Source organism: Alnus glutinosa, chromosome 11 (assembly GCF_958979055.1).
Source record: "Alnus glutinosa chromosome 11, dhAlnGlut1.1, whole genome shotgun sequence".
NCBI classification, from domain to species: Eukaryota; Viridiplantae; Streptophyta; class Magnoliopsida; order Fagales; family Betulaceae; genus Alnus; species Alnus glutinosa.
The window spans coordinates 24,442,256-24,456,723 of NC_084896.1; the positions used below are offsets into that span (position 1 = coordinate 24,442,256).

The 14,468-nt window shown below is 38.0% G+C and overlaps 2 protein-coding genes across 8 annotated transcripts; both read right to left on the reverse strand.

Annotated features, from left to right (window-relative positions):
- Nucleotides 1-2,805: 2,805 nt before the first annotated feature.
- LOC133880976 (zinc finger protein 7-like) lies at nt 2,806-4,098 on the reverse strand. Its single transcript, XM_062319941.1, has one exon. The coding sequence runs from the start codon at nt 4,042-4,044 to the stop codon at nt 3,151-3,153; it is 894 nt and encodes a 297-aa protein (XP_062175925.1). The 5' UTR covers nt 4,045-4,098; the 3' UTR covers nt 2,806-3,150.
- Nucleotides 4,099-8,089: 3,991 nt separating this feature from the next.
- On the reverse strand, nt 8,090-13,758 carry LOC133882405 (uncharacterized). 7 transcript variants are annotated; one of them, XR_009902663.1, is made up of 4 exons: nt 13,444-13,749; nt 12,568-12,677; nt 12,234-12,306; nt 8,090-8,393 (listed from the first exon to the last, which is right to left on the reverse strand). XR_009902663.1 is itself a non-coding variant. In XM_062321563.1 (4 exons), exons 1-4 carry the CDS (start codon nt 13,599-13,601, stop codon nt 8,386-8,388), a joined length of 360 nt encoding a protein of 119 aa, XP_062177547.1. In that variant the 5' UTR covers nt 13,602-13,758; the 3' UTR covers nt 8,090-8,385. The 7 variants fall into 7 exon arrangements, 3 of the variants coding, with proteins under 3 accessions (XP_062177547.1, XP_062177549.1, XP_062177550.1); XR_009902662.1 differs by having other exon boundaries at nt 12,230-12,306; XM_062321563.1 differs by lacking the exon at nt 12,234-12,306 and adding an exon at nt 8,507-8,590 and having other exon boundaries at nt 13,444-13,758.
- Nucleotides 13,759-14,468: the final 710 nt, after the last annotated feature.

Sequence of the window (14,468 nt, forward strand, 5' to 3'; positions counted from 1 at the left end):
TTTGGTTCATGAACAAACCAGGACGATTGATGCAATTCTGAATATAAATGAGAGAGAGTGTTTAAGAAGGGAAATCAGAAAGTATCAAGCTATCAAATTAGCAAGAACATCCAAACTCAATCCCCAAGTGAAAGGGAGAGAAAAGCCACAAATGTTGGATGATTCAGTTCTCTGGGGAAAAAAAAGGACTGTTACAACTTCAAAAAACTCTTAAATAAGACAATAAGTTGCTGCCCTAGCTAAGACACGATCACAACCACTAATTCAAATCTAATCTAACATTTCTGAATTTGTCCAGTATGATTAAAAAGTCACATGACTTATTAGTGGCCACATGACTTGGTACATAAAAATTAAAAAAGATTTAACATAAGAAAATACTTAAGTTCAAGACACAACAGCAACTAAAATCAACCAAGATTGATCATATAATCAAACTTATGGATGTCTAGGCTTCCTTTTAGTGTTCCTCTTCGGATGATCATGTATTTGTAAAAAGTCCCCTTTCATATGCTTTGCATTAGTCCTTCTTAAGTGAGGGAGAACTCGCCCTCGAGTTACCATCCTCCTCCACGATCTATTGCAATGCCAAATAGTCCTTTCCAACCCTTCTTCCTATGATGTCCCACACAATAGAACATCCGAAATCTTGTAGATGACATATAATTCTGCATGTTTCCATTCAATGGATTATGTGGATGATCTGTTTTGAAAGCAAACTCAACATTGCGCTTCATGTAGCTGACCTCCGCACTTTGGATCAAAAAATCTCTTTACGATCAAACAATTTTGTCGAATGAATTCCCTTCCAATAAAGTCTTGCCGGATTTGATCATAACTGGCTTCATCATTGTGTCGTGGAAGGTACATAATCCGGTGACAAACCAATTAACATCATGTCTTTCTCTTCGAAGTTGAAAACATGAATATGTGAAGACTAATGCTAAACGAATCTACTCTCTCTGGAGTTTTATTTGGAAGTGTTGGGAGATACTGACCAACAATATTGAGTTGCATGTTATTTTCCAAGTAGGGAATTTTATCAAACACTTGATATGTATCCCATTTTTTTTTTTTTTTTTTTTTTTTTTTTTTTTTATCAATTTCTTGACCATATGACAAAGAACTTACCTCCACAAGATCTTCATTGTCGAAATCAGTATCATAGATTGGTGCATACTTCATATCAAACACTCTCTCACCAATGGACAAGCATTCAATAAACTCTTTACCATTCAGATCACCATTGAACACAGGAATCTCCACCTTAAATCCACCATCCCAGCGCCTATCATCAAATGGAATAGGTGTTGATCTCCTTGGAGGTTTCAGATGAATAGGATTTTCAAATTCCTCTTCTGTTGATGGTCATCCCCCTCAGATTCGTTGCCATCTGAGAAGGATTCTCTCTTTCTGCAACGTGCTGGGCTAAAGCTTCAATCTGCCTTCTTAAATCTTCAATCATACTGACAACTAGTTGTTGATCAAACGCAGTGTTCTGATTTGGTGGAAGAGCTGCTCCACAAGGCTGATTCCTTCTCCTAGGTGGCATCTTGCAAATCCTTAGAGAAAATACCCCAAATCCCCACTGAATTCCTTCGGATTAAAACTTGCTCCGATACCAACTGATGCAATTCGTAATACGAATGAGAGAAAAAGAGAGTTTAAAAAGGAAAATCGGAGAGCTAGTTCAAGCTATCAAATTTAGCAAGAACACCCAAACTCAATCCCTGAGTTTCTAGTTGGCTGAAAATTCATTCAATTCTCTGGAACAAAAAGAAAAAAATTGTTACAACTTCAGAAAACTCTTAAACAAGACAATAGGTTGTTGCCCTAGCTAAGATGCGATCACAGGTATTAATTTCTGATAGTTCTAAATTTGTCCTGTGTTGATCACATGACTAATTAAAAGTCGCATGACTTATTACATAAAAATTAAAAGACTTAACAAAAGAAAATACTGAAGTTCAAGAAACAAAATATCCAATTAAAATCAGCCAAGATTGATCACATAATCAAACTTATGGACGTCTAGGCTTCCTTTTGGTGTTCCTCTTCGGATGATCATGTATTTGTAAAAAGTCCTCTTCCATATGCTTTGCATCAACGATGAAACACAAATTGCACTATATGCCTCGACACTGCTAATTTGGACAATTTTCTAAAGGTTATCTTTGTTTTTCTAGACCAAATATGTGACACCCGAGGTAAATAAATACCAAAGAAACATAGAAAACTAGAATTTAATAAATAAAATGTCGGGTTAAATAAAAATTTGGTTGAGCGTGGGGAAGCTCGTGGGCATTCGATAAAAAACGGGCGAAGATATATATATATTTTTTTGATAAGTAATAAACCAATCTTATTAAAAAGAAACGGGCGAAGATATTAAGTTAGAAACTTTAGAAATTCGGTACATAGGTGTGGCATTTGAACGAAGGATAGGCGCGTTCGAACACGGGGGATCTGCCACGTTTTAGTTAGGGGCGTGCGCGGGAAAACAAACGGCCAGGATCGATCAGGAACAAAACTCAATTGATTGTGTTCTGACGGAGGTCATTAGGAAAGCTGACCTTCTGCTTATTATTTGGATTTTTTTCTCACTTCTGAAAAGCACGAACGGTGGTCATTAGGAAAGCTGACCTTCTGCTTATTATTTGGATTTTTTTCTCACTTCTGAAAAGCATGATTTCGACAAAATTTGTTGATTTGTAAAGTTGGTAATACTGCTCAACCTAAGTACCTGTTTCTTTACAGTCCAATCATTTTCACCGTAATACTGGTTGAACCATAGATTAACCAAAATGGAACTGAACTAGAAAATGATAATTAAGATAAGAGAAGCCCTGTAAAAAACTCAGTAACATGTGGACTGCACCAGTAATTATTTCAGGCATCAACAACTAGGAATAACTGAAAAGTGGGGTTATGTTTCAGGTTTGGTTGTGCTACAAGATGCATAGTGGTAGGAAATTTTTGGTATCTCCTCTAGTTTCATTAGGCAGAACCACCATCCAGGTTATTGAATCTTAAAACTCTGGATTCTACCTTGGTTAGTTTCTTTCCTTGATGGATGAAGAAGTCAAAAGCTGTTCCAATAGAAAGAGTGTAGAATAAATTCCAAACTGAGGCAGAAGAAGGATGGTTGGGTCAGAGCCGCAGATTTAAGTCAAGCTTGTGTGGCTCTGATGGTGGCTCTGGTAGGGGTCGATCCAGATGAAAGCTGCCTGGCCAAATTAAATCCATTGAATCCTCCATCGTGACTGGTGTCCATGCCATTCTAAACCCTGTATTGGCATCATTAAATCTTGCTACAACTGCAGTTGAATCTCTGCTTGGCTTCTGAACAACTGAATGGGGCCGGACCCCAAGCGATCGGGCCATGGGAGTGTTAATGGGCAATCCCATCATTGCCAGCATCCTATGGGACTGGTATCTTCTGGCTGCGCCTCTTTCCCTCTTGTGGGCATTCTGATGACCCCCTAGTGCTTGTGAACTATAGAACTTTCTCATGCAGAAGTTGCATGAAAAAACCTTGTTAGAAGCAGTACTTTTTGGTTGTGGGTCAGAGTCTCCAGCTGTTGAGAGCAAATTCCTGCCTAGGCTCAGGTTCAGCCACTCTCCTGGATTATCATCTTCAGGTCCTTTGTTGTTATCGACGCCGCCGATTATTAGCTCCACTTGCCGTTTGTCTCTTGTTACTTCAGTTGCCTCTTCTCCCTGAAAGATCATGTCTCCACAAATTTCAAATATCAGGTGACGGTTCAAAGAATTAGAACAAAGATGGAGGAAAGAAGTGGGAAGAGGTATCAGAATGTAGGGGAAGTGAGATTGGGAGTCATTATTATTTATTTTATCGTTTCTCCATTCAGTGACCCCACCTTGGTGATGCTCGGTGCTCCAGGGGACAAGGCTTATGTCATCTTTACTGTTTCCCTTGTCAAGCTTAGGATTCCCCACTTTCATCTTTTGCCTTTTCTTTGTCAGACTAACTTTACATGGTTCTCTTTGGAGTACCAAAAGAAATACAAGGTTGACAATCATACAACATTTCCTGATTAGTCAAAACCATAATCTTACCCATGTACTTGAACTGCCTGCCTCTTGAGTGCTTCTTACCCACCAAATAGACAATTCAATGGCTGAACCTTTATGACTTTCTATGCTTCTCCTGCGATGGGATGTTGTATGTATCTATAGATTTTGGCTGTTTCTCAAACTATTTATGCCTCAGTAACTGCTGCTGATTTTTTACATTATCAATTTATTCTGTAATTCTTCTCCCTAGTTTATCAATAAACAGCTAGCATGATCTCACAGCCAGTAAACTCTTTCATGTCAAGCTGGTATGAAATATAATAAAGATGGTACCCACCAGAAAAGAGGTATGTCCAGAACAGAGAAGTGAGTGACAAGAAAAAAGAAAGAAAAAAGGTCAATGATAAGCTCCAAATTCTGAATGCAGCCATTGTAGTGACTAGTGGTGGTGGTAGTAAGTTAGATAGGTTATTAAATTGCCTGTCGATTTGATCTTTTGTGGTGAGTGACGGGACCTGAGAATTGCCAATAATGTTGATAAAAAAAAAAAAAAAAAAAAAAGAAAAAAAAAAAGGGAAGAAAAGAAAAGAAAAAGTAGAAAACCAGACAGGCTGGTATCTTGCCATTTTAACAGTGTTTTCTTTTGATAAGGGTATCTATGTGGGTGTCTTCATGTTGGGGCTTCTTGGGGTTCCTTTTCAAACGTGTAATGGGCAATGTGTATGCACATTAGGAGAAGTGCACAAAGGGCCACATGTACTATTGTCAGTCTTTTTTGTTATGAAACCTTTAGAAGACGAGAGTGGGTTTGTTTGGTAAAGTTTTGAGAAACTCTTCTCAATTTTCAAACATTGAAAAGAACTTCTCAAACAATAATTATCCAAATGTGTTTTCAAATGTGATTCTACCATTAACACCGTAATCACTCACTTCCAACGACACAATATTGTCTATTTTTTATTCCTTTAAATTAACATTTCCAAGAGGTCACCTATCTTGGTTCTACTATCGCATAAGCACGCTTAACTGCAGAGTTCTTATAGGTTCGTGGCCATCAAAGCTTTAAAATGAGTTTTTCAAGAAGGGTGCGAATATACATATAAGCAAATCTTCATTCTAATACTTAGGCGATATAGGACGTCACAAATACACTTTTCAAAATAAACCACAAAATACTTTTAAATAAATTTCTAATACCTTCGTATAAGAATACAAATGTTTTGAAAACGCATTCTGGAAAGGGGCTTTGTTACTTATGAAAAAGAAAAATTAAGAAATAATAATTTAAATAAGAAAAACACAGCCCTGGGCTCCGCCACTATTGGAAAGTTTGATAAAAACAAAAGAGATGTGAAATGCTTAGGATGACTCTTCTTAATCATGCTTAGCAGACAATATTATGAGCTTTCTTTCTTAAATTGTCTTTACCTGCAAGATTTTTCTCTTCGATGAGTGCAAATAGGGGAGGAGGGAAGAGCTCTGCCCCTGCCTTTCTCCCCCCTTTTGATGATTGAACATGTCCTCTTGCTCCCCTTGTGAAGCCTTTTCTCTCCCTGTGTGGAGACTCCCTAGCTTCTGGCGAGAGACTTTTCTCTCTCCAATGAATTCAAGCAAGAGCGGAGGGAAGAGGTTTACTTACTTCATTCCCCCCCCTCCTCCCTTTCACCTACAAGCACCGACACAATTTTTTTGTCTCCTTCATCAGATCCTTGGCTCCCTTCCACCTTCTCCTCTAAATTTCCATAACTTGTGCCCCTCTTTTGACTATGGAGACTTTCAAATCCAAATCTGATGTCCGCTAAGCATCCATCACCAAGCATCCCCCTCAACGAACATCACGCAGTGATTTTCCTCTACGGCGGCCCCAATCCAATTAATGTTATCCTCCATGTTGTGGCTTCAAAGTCCTCTTGTAGTTGTAATAGGTGTTTTTCATAGCTGCTCATCCATCGAACTGCCTTAAAATTGCCGTTTTCGGTAGCCCCTTTCTTGGATTGTTTGCCAAAAAAAAATCATTGAGACGTACCATTTATTTGGCTCATTCCCAAATGCCAGGTTTTATCTAAGACTGTGATGTTTATACTGCGGTCTATGTTGAGGTGCCTCACCCCCTCCTCCTTTTGTGTTATCTTTGCTTTGATTAATACAATCTCACTATATATATATATATATATATATATAAATGGGGAGATTTAATTTGAGGGCATACTATTTTGGCCTCTAAATGCAATAAAGCTAATTGGATGATAGGAAATTAGTATAAGCTGAGAAGTAGGGGATGAGAAAAATCAAAATTAAATTAAGTGAGAGAATGTTTGACCTACAAGCTTTATAATTGATACCTTGCTATTGATTATCTCCATAAAGAACAAGATTCATGGTGCTGACGCTAGATCTCTCGGATAAGGCATTGTTACAATGGTGCAAGTGGCAGAGTGAATATGTCCATCACTTTTGGAAGGCACCAACTTTTCTAACTCTACTTGAAAATAGTTTTCATACATGAATAATTGAGAGATATGGGTATACAACAGGGATTCGACAAACCAAAAGCCCCAATTCGTCAATTGCATCATCATTTCAGAATTGATAATATCTTTCACAGTTCTAAAAAGCTCTGTTGCTCAAATTCTTCATTTCAATTATTGTGTTAAAAAGAAAAACATGGTATTATCTTCATAATAAGGGTTATCTCAAAAAATGGATCATGTGGCTTTCCTGTTTATCATAACAATCATTGAGTTTTAGAGACTAATTGAGCTTTTTGAATTTATAAGATTAGTTCTTTCGTCCACATGCCGTTAGGCCTGTTTGTCACTATTATGATCCGGAGGAAAATCTCTGAGAGTTACTAAGAATATGTGCATCAGTTAGGCTACAGATTTACATTGATAAGAAGAGGACAAATTTCCTACTCACAATTTGAAAAAGAAAAAAGAAAAAAGAAAAAGAAATGGTGACTACCAAAGCTGCTGCCAGTGATGAGGTTCACCATAATGGCTTCAACCTGTGGGAAAACAATTTCGACACGTGTTCTTTGTTTGTTTTCACCCTCTTTCTGGCATGGTTGGGCATAAGGAAGATTTACAATGGATAGTGGAGCAAAAACATGACACCACTGGAAAGGACCGAGACGCAACAGGTATCATGATTCACGAGAGTAGGGTTCTGGGAGGAAAATTCCAAAGAAGAATGAAGGAAAAGAAGATTGGCAGAATCTGGGTGAATGATGGAACGTGATTCACGGAGGTGACACGATAACAGTTCGTGACCCAATGCAGAGGAAAGTACTTTAAAGTTGCTCCCGTTTTGATCTTTATAAATCTCAAGGAGACAAACCATTTTAGACAAATTTGCAAGAGACGACAAAATATGCCTCCTAAACGAAAATAATGTCTTGGTAACCTGTCTTGTCCAAAGTGACACAATCCTCTACACTAAAGGTGCCCGAATTGCTTGCTCCAAGTGCAAGAAAATCCTCCTCATCCCTGAAACAAACAATGAACACAAGCAGGTAAGGATTCATATTCCTAACAATTCAACCAGCAAATATGAGAGTCTCTCCGAAGCTCACCTGCCTGAACAGGAGGGCAGACTGCCTAAGCCTTATTTGGACAGGTAAATTTCGTAAGGACTCTTTCACGTTTGCTGCTCAAATTGCTAACAATCCTAAAACAATACTACAAATAACCACAGAAACACATGGGCCAGTCCCATTATAAGAGCAACAATATGTGTGCTGATTCATGAACCTTCTTCTATGGATTGTAGCTTAAATTTGCTCCAACAAAAAGGCCAATAGTGGACCATGAACCGACAGTAACACCCCTCGTGATCGTCCATAGTGACGCAATTGTCAGGACTTTATGCATCCCATGCGCTCCTTGTCATGAAAGTTATTACACATGACTTCATGACGCTGCCAATGGCAGACTGAACCATAAGACTTTGTCTCAGCTGTCTAACCGAGCATAGAACGGATCCATGAAACAGGCCCAGAAATATAACGAGAAAACCCACCAGCAAGCACACTGGTATTAAGTTCTATAACGATAAAACCACTCATTTTTCATTGAAAAGAAACCACGTGGCAAATGTTAATAACAGGTACTCCAAAAGCTAACAGTAACAGAAATTATTAAACAAAATATTTAATTAGCCAGAACCAACGTAAATTGTTGATGTCCATGATTTAAAAAACCTCCAAGTTTCTTCTTGGAAATGGCATAACTTGAATGACATCTTATTAATTTCCTACTAGATGGCTGAAGTTCCTACAAGATATCCACTCCCTACAACCTCCGCAAATTAACTCTTGCACTCAAATGTGCTGATACAACAGCCCTTTCAAGTACCTGCAATGACATGGCGAAAAGAAAATAAAATGCATAAGAAATAGGATCACATACACCAAGTGATTTGAAAAATGTAGCAACTTCTTCTACAACACCCAAACATAATATATTACTTGTTCCCCAAATGAAAGCTGATTGGGGATGGAATGAGAATCCACAAGAATAACCTTGACACAAAATTTCCCTCCAAGCAAAACCTGCTCAATATGTAATCAAAACCCAACAAAAAGAAGCAGAAGTCTTTTGCACCCGAATTTCAATAAGTGCACGGATTACAGAATAAAATTGTAGACATTTATTCAAGTTAAATGCGGCTATTTCTGGTTACAAATAAAAGATCAAATTAGCACCCACGGTTCAAAAGCTTGTCAAACATAAGCATTTTCAGATGGTCACACTGAACATGTTCACCTGACACTGCACGATCAGAGAAATATCCTAACTAAGGACGAGCTGGTAGTTGAAGAGCTATTTCTTCCCCCTTCTTCCCCATTCTCAACTACGACGTGCATAAACCTAATTTCCTAAATACAAATAAGAAGGAAAGAACAAAAGAGAGCTGCAATCAGATCCAACTAGATTTCAATCGAACAAGAATGTATCATTTTCAAGCACTAGCAAAATTCCAGGAGTGGGCCATGGTATCAAGCAATATCAGAAAAGCTTATGCTTTCTCCTCCCAAATGGAAGAAAACTTTAACCACCTGCCCTAGAAATTTCATATGGTCTCTTAGAATCTGATGTATTTCTTTTTTTTGATAAGTAGAATCTGATGTATTTCTAGCTGGACGCAACTTCATTACCAAAAGACCCATAGCTTGTATCCATAGAACATATTAAATGAGCGACAAGTAAATCGGACCTGGATCCTGTGGGAAATGTTGATCATGTGAATGGGTTGACTGGTATTTTGGGTTGTGGGGTTTCCTCTTTGCCTTTGAAGTATCTTGGTTTACCTTGGGGGCCTCCTATAAGCCCAAACATATTTGGGACGGTGTTATTGAAACGATAGAGCATCGGTTGGCTTGGAAAATGATGTACTTGTCTATGGGTGGTAGAGTGACCCTTATTGAGAGCAAACTTTCCAACATGCCTATGTAGTATGTACTTCAGGTCCCTCTTTCCTCCCCCTGTGAGTGTTGCAAACCCTAATTAGAAGCTTCAATGTAATTTCTTATAGGTTGGGCTAGGCGAAGAGTTTAAATATCACCTAGTTAGATGATCCAAGGTTTGTTCGTGGATCTTTGAGGGGGGGTTGGGGGTTATGAACTTGTTGATGTTCAACCGTGCTCTTTTAGGAAAATGGTTGTCATGCTATATGCATGAGAGAGAGGCTTAGTGGAGAGTGATGATGGACTCTAAATATGGCAGTTTTTGGGGAGGGTAGTGTTCTAATGAGCCTCTTTAGGTGTTTGGGGTGGGGTTATGGAAGAATATATGTATTTTTTTTTTTGATAAGTAAAAGTAATATTATTAAAAAACGCAAAGCACAATCAAGTACATAGAGTATACAAGAGAAGCGACTAAGAAGAAGAAGAAAAAAGAACAAGAAAATTATTAAAACTAACACTAAAGGAGCTAGGAACGCAGTAGTCCAAGAGAACAAAGAAAAGAAGAAGAAAGTAATGAACTCATCAATCATCCTTTCCTTGTCCTCGAAATGTCTATCATTTTAATCCCTCCAAAAGCACCACAAAAGGCAAGAAGGAACCATCTTCCACACAACAGCACTCCGAGAACGACCACCCGTCCAAAAACAAGCGAATAAATCTACCACCTGAAGACACATAACGCAAGACAAACTGAAGCAACTAAATATAGCATTCCATAGAGCGCGTGCACCCTCACAATGGAGAAGAAGGTGATCTACAGATTTCCGATTCATTTTGCACATACAACATCTATCAATCACAATGACAAGACGTCCAAGGTAAGGTAAACTTCCCACTCTAATGGAATGCAACAAGGTGAAGAAGGAAGCCACGACGTCCACCTCCCAGTCGTGGGCTGCTCGAATAAAGCTAACACCCCACTGAAAAGAACCACTCTTCGAAACCAAATGAGCTGCAACGAGCGCATCCTTGTCAGGAGCTATGCCATACAAAACTGGGAAAGCTTCCTTGAGGGGCATCCTTGTCATGAGCTATGCGCATCTATGGAAGAATATTAGGAGGGGTTGGAGGAAGTTTTCAAGTCATACCAAATTTGAGTTGAAAAATGGCTCCAAGATTAGATTCTGACATTATCTATGGTGTGGGAATATAGCCCTTAAAGAGACATTTGGTATTGCTTGCGCAAAGGATGCTTCTATTACAACCCATTGGGAGCTTTTTTTTTATTCCAATAAGTGGAACATGAGCTTTACTAAAGCGGCTCATGATTGAGAGGTGGATGTCTTTGCCTCAATGATGTTCTCTTCAACTAGGGAAAATGATAGGTGGAGGACAAACATCCGTCCCCCATCACCCTCTTTTGTTTTTTTTAATCAAAAAAAATATAAATTTATCCTTTGATGTGACATCAAAGGACTAATTTTGATTTTTTTTGCTTTAAAAATGAAAAAGGGGGTGATGGGGGACGGTTGTTTGTCCCCCATGTAACACTGCTCTTCAACTAGAGTGAGGCGGAAAAGTGAAAATAAGATGTGATGGTCCCCTCCAAAAGAGGGGTTGTTTGAGGATAGATCCTTCTATAGTGCCTTGGCCTATAGAGAAGGCTTCCGCTTCCCTTGGAATAGTTTTTGGCGGACTAAGGTTCCTTTGAGGGTGACCTTCTTCGCTTGGTTGGCAGCTCAAAGAAGAATCTTTACCATGGACAATCTCAAGAAGCAAAACGTCATTGTGGTTAATAGGTTTTGCATGTTTAAAAGGAATGAGGAGACCGTGGATCATCTTCTTCTCTATTGTGAGGTTGCTTATGTAATATGGAATGTTTTTTCCAATCGATTTAGGCTATCTTGGGTAATGCCTAGACAACACTCGGAGTGTTGATGTGTGGAAGATAATGCTTTTGTGCCTTTTATGGTGTCTATGAAGGGAAATGAATAATAGAAGTATTGGGGACCGTGAGAGGACATTCCTTTTATAGTGTCTATGAAGGGAAATGAATAATAGAAGTATTGGGGACCGTGAGAGGACATTGGAGGAGATTAAGTCCTTCTAGCTAGGGTTTTCTCCTATTACTTATAAAATAAAAAATTAGGTGTTTTCTTTTGTATATTTCCTGTGTACCTGGGGGCGCCTTATGCTTTTAAATATATCTCGATTATATATATATATATAAGTTAATCGGATTTTGATTATCACTCTTTATAAACATATTTCAATCTATAACATTTGGCAGACAACTAACATATAAATAAGGATGGATAATTAGATCCTCCCTCTTACAAATTTATTACATAAATAAAGAAGAGGCTAGACTAGAGCCTCCTTTTTGTGTTAAAGAGCCATTCACTGCCGCCTCCAAATTATGGTAATTAGCATATTGAAAAAACTTAGCATGCAATGAAGATCCAAAAACCAAAGAATTAATTATATATAAAATAAAACTATAAAAATAAAAATATGCACCAAATGACTCTTTTTAAGTCTTAATGCATAGTGATATTTTTTGGGGGGAAGGGGGTGGGGGGTTGAAATGGCAGCTAAATTGGTCAACATAATACCCTTGTTATAATCTTCAAAAAGAAAAGAGGTTCGCTTTGCTATGGTAAATGGTAATTAACCAAAAAAACTCTCCAATCATTTCTAAGGCTTTACATTATCCATTAACTCATACAAAATAAAAAAATTTACCACACTTATGTTTTGGAAAGAAAGGTTTAAAAAGATAACCTACAGTGCAGCATCATCCTCCCCGCCCTGTGGATGATCGAGAGTCCTCATGCATCACCCGTCTTTTCCATTCCACCCTATCAATCCCAATCCCAAGTCCTTTTCATCAACCAAACTTAAAAGGCTAACAAACTCCTACCAAGCCCTCATCTATCAACCAAACAGAACTGTAACCAGATTTTTTAAAGTGTCAAAACATTTAATGTTCTCTAGGGCATTAGTGGATCTAACAACAAAATGAGGAAAAAACAACTGTTTTCATTTTTGTCACGTATCCTAGAAATAGCAAGACTCACAAAGAGACTACTAGCGATCCTGACAAGTACGACGGAAGGTACCATGAGACAGCTCACAGAAAGCCCGCACGTTGGCAGCAAGGTGAGATGTGAGGCCTGTGGCCAATGTGAGTGGCAGAAATGATTGTGTGCATCCCAATTCTCCCAAGTTCCTACAGGAAACACAAGAAAACCAGTTAATCTCAGCAGAACAATCATTTAACATCTAATAATATAGAAAAGGCGAGAAAGGAAAACCTTTTGATCCCTTTATTTGCTACAATAATAATGATTTGCCATTACTATTTGTGTCCCAAGAAAGCAAATGTCCATCAAATTATTTATTTATTTATTATTATTATTATTATTATTTTAAAAATGACATAGTAAAACAAAAATAGGTTCATAAAAACTACAGTTAACAACCTTCAAAAAACGATCTCTAGTTGATTTGGGTAAAAAAATGGAAATGGAAACAAAACTGAACCACAAAAATTTCAGAACTTTAGACGGGCACAAAAACAAAAGATAGCACACAATATGGACTATTTTCACTTCTCTCCATTATCTCAGCAACCAATCGTGGAGTAAAGCACTACTTGGAAATGGCAAGCAATTAATTGATAATAACTACAATATTCATAAATCAAAGATCCATACAAATGTAATTGCTAAAAATAAACAAATGCCATTGCAAATTTGCAAATTCGAACTTTACATTTCCTTTATCGTCCTCTCTTTTTTCTCACAACACAGGCAATGGTTGAAATTCCATCTCTGTCCCATATCTCACATAGCCGATATCCAACCAACATGAATGAATAAATACCGATAAACAAAATAAAGCATATAAAAATTCAAAATTTTCTCATGTTTTTTTTTTTCTATCATTTTCCCGGAAACCAAACAGGGAGGAGAAGAGGTTAGGTTTTGGGGGACCTGGGGACAGCAGCGAAGGGGAGGCGGCGGCGGGACTGCACGCGCGGAGCGGCGAGTGACGGCAGGCGGGTGCGGGGGAGAGGCCGCGACGAGCGGAGCGACGAAGCCCTGGCGGTCGAGATTAGCGACCGAGACAGCGATCCTGAGCGCAAAGCCATTTCTCTCTGTTTCTGACTCAGAGAAAAGAGGGAGGCGCGAGGGGTTTTCGAGGGTTTAAGGGTTTGTGTTGGTTTTGCTTTGTGCTTAGCGTGTGATGTGAGGTGGATGATACGGTGCTGCGAAGGAGGCTAGGAGCAGAGATTTACAGGTATTCCTATTTTTCAAAAAAAATTGATTATTATTTTTTTAAATTAAATATTTAAAATTTTATTACATCAATATTTATCACTTTTAAAATATTATAAATTATAAACAATATTGATATTAGCAAAAATGATGAATACTGATATAAAACAATAACCCAATCAAAAACAATCGTTGGAATTTTTTTTTAAAATAAAAAAAAATAAATTTAAGTGATTGAATATCTTAAGAATTCTTGAAGATTCTAATCCAGCAGCAATGTAGAGTTAGACAATCAAATACATTTAATTTATATTAATGATAATACACGACCGATCACATATTATTTTTAGTATTATCAATGAGTTTTAACTCAATTTGTACTGGTTACTGGTACTTCTTTTCTTTATAGTAAGGTGTAGGGTAAGATCGTAGGCTCATGTTCCACGTATGCCTATCTAAACAAAGAAATTATATATACCACATGCAGAAACCATTTGGGTTCCATCTACCCTCAATAAGTTTTAGATTCCATCTTCTTTGGGCTAAATGAAATTTGGGTTAGGGTAGGGTTGGATAGTCGGTGAAGGGCTTGAGTTGTCGTCCCGTGAAGCCAAAATTTTTGTTCACAGGGCCTGACAGGGGACAAGATTAAAGGATAGAGTTATACTTCATACATTACATGCTTAATGGTCGCTGGCAATCCAAATCAGAGTAGGAAGTTAAGTTATATACAGGGTTAA

Excerpts from the sequence above, each read along its gene's own strand:
- LOC133880976 (XM_062319941.1), bottom strand. The coding sequence starts at position 4,044 with ATGATTGTCAACCTTGTATTTCTTTTGGTACTCCAAAGAGAACCATGT.
- LOC133882405 (XM_062321563.1), bottom strand. The coding sequence starts at position 13,601 with ATGGCTTTGCGCTCAGGATCGCTGTCTCGGTCGCTAATCTCGACCGCC. Across the intron at positions 12,678-13,443 it reads CCCTTCGCTGCTGTCCCCAG|GAACTTGGGAGAATTGGGAT; the intron begins GTCCCCCAAAAC and ends TGTTTCCTGTAG. Across the intron at positions 8,591-12,567 it reads TTTCTGTGAGCTGTCTCATG|GTTTTGCTTGGAGGGAAATT; the intron begins GTACCTTCCGTC and ends CATATTGAGCAG.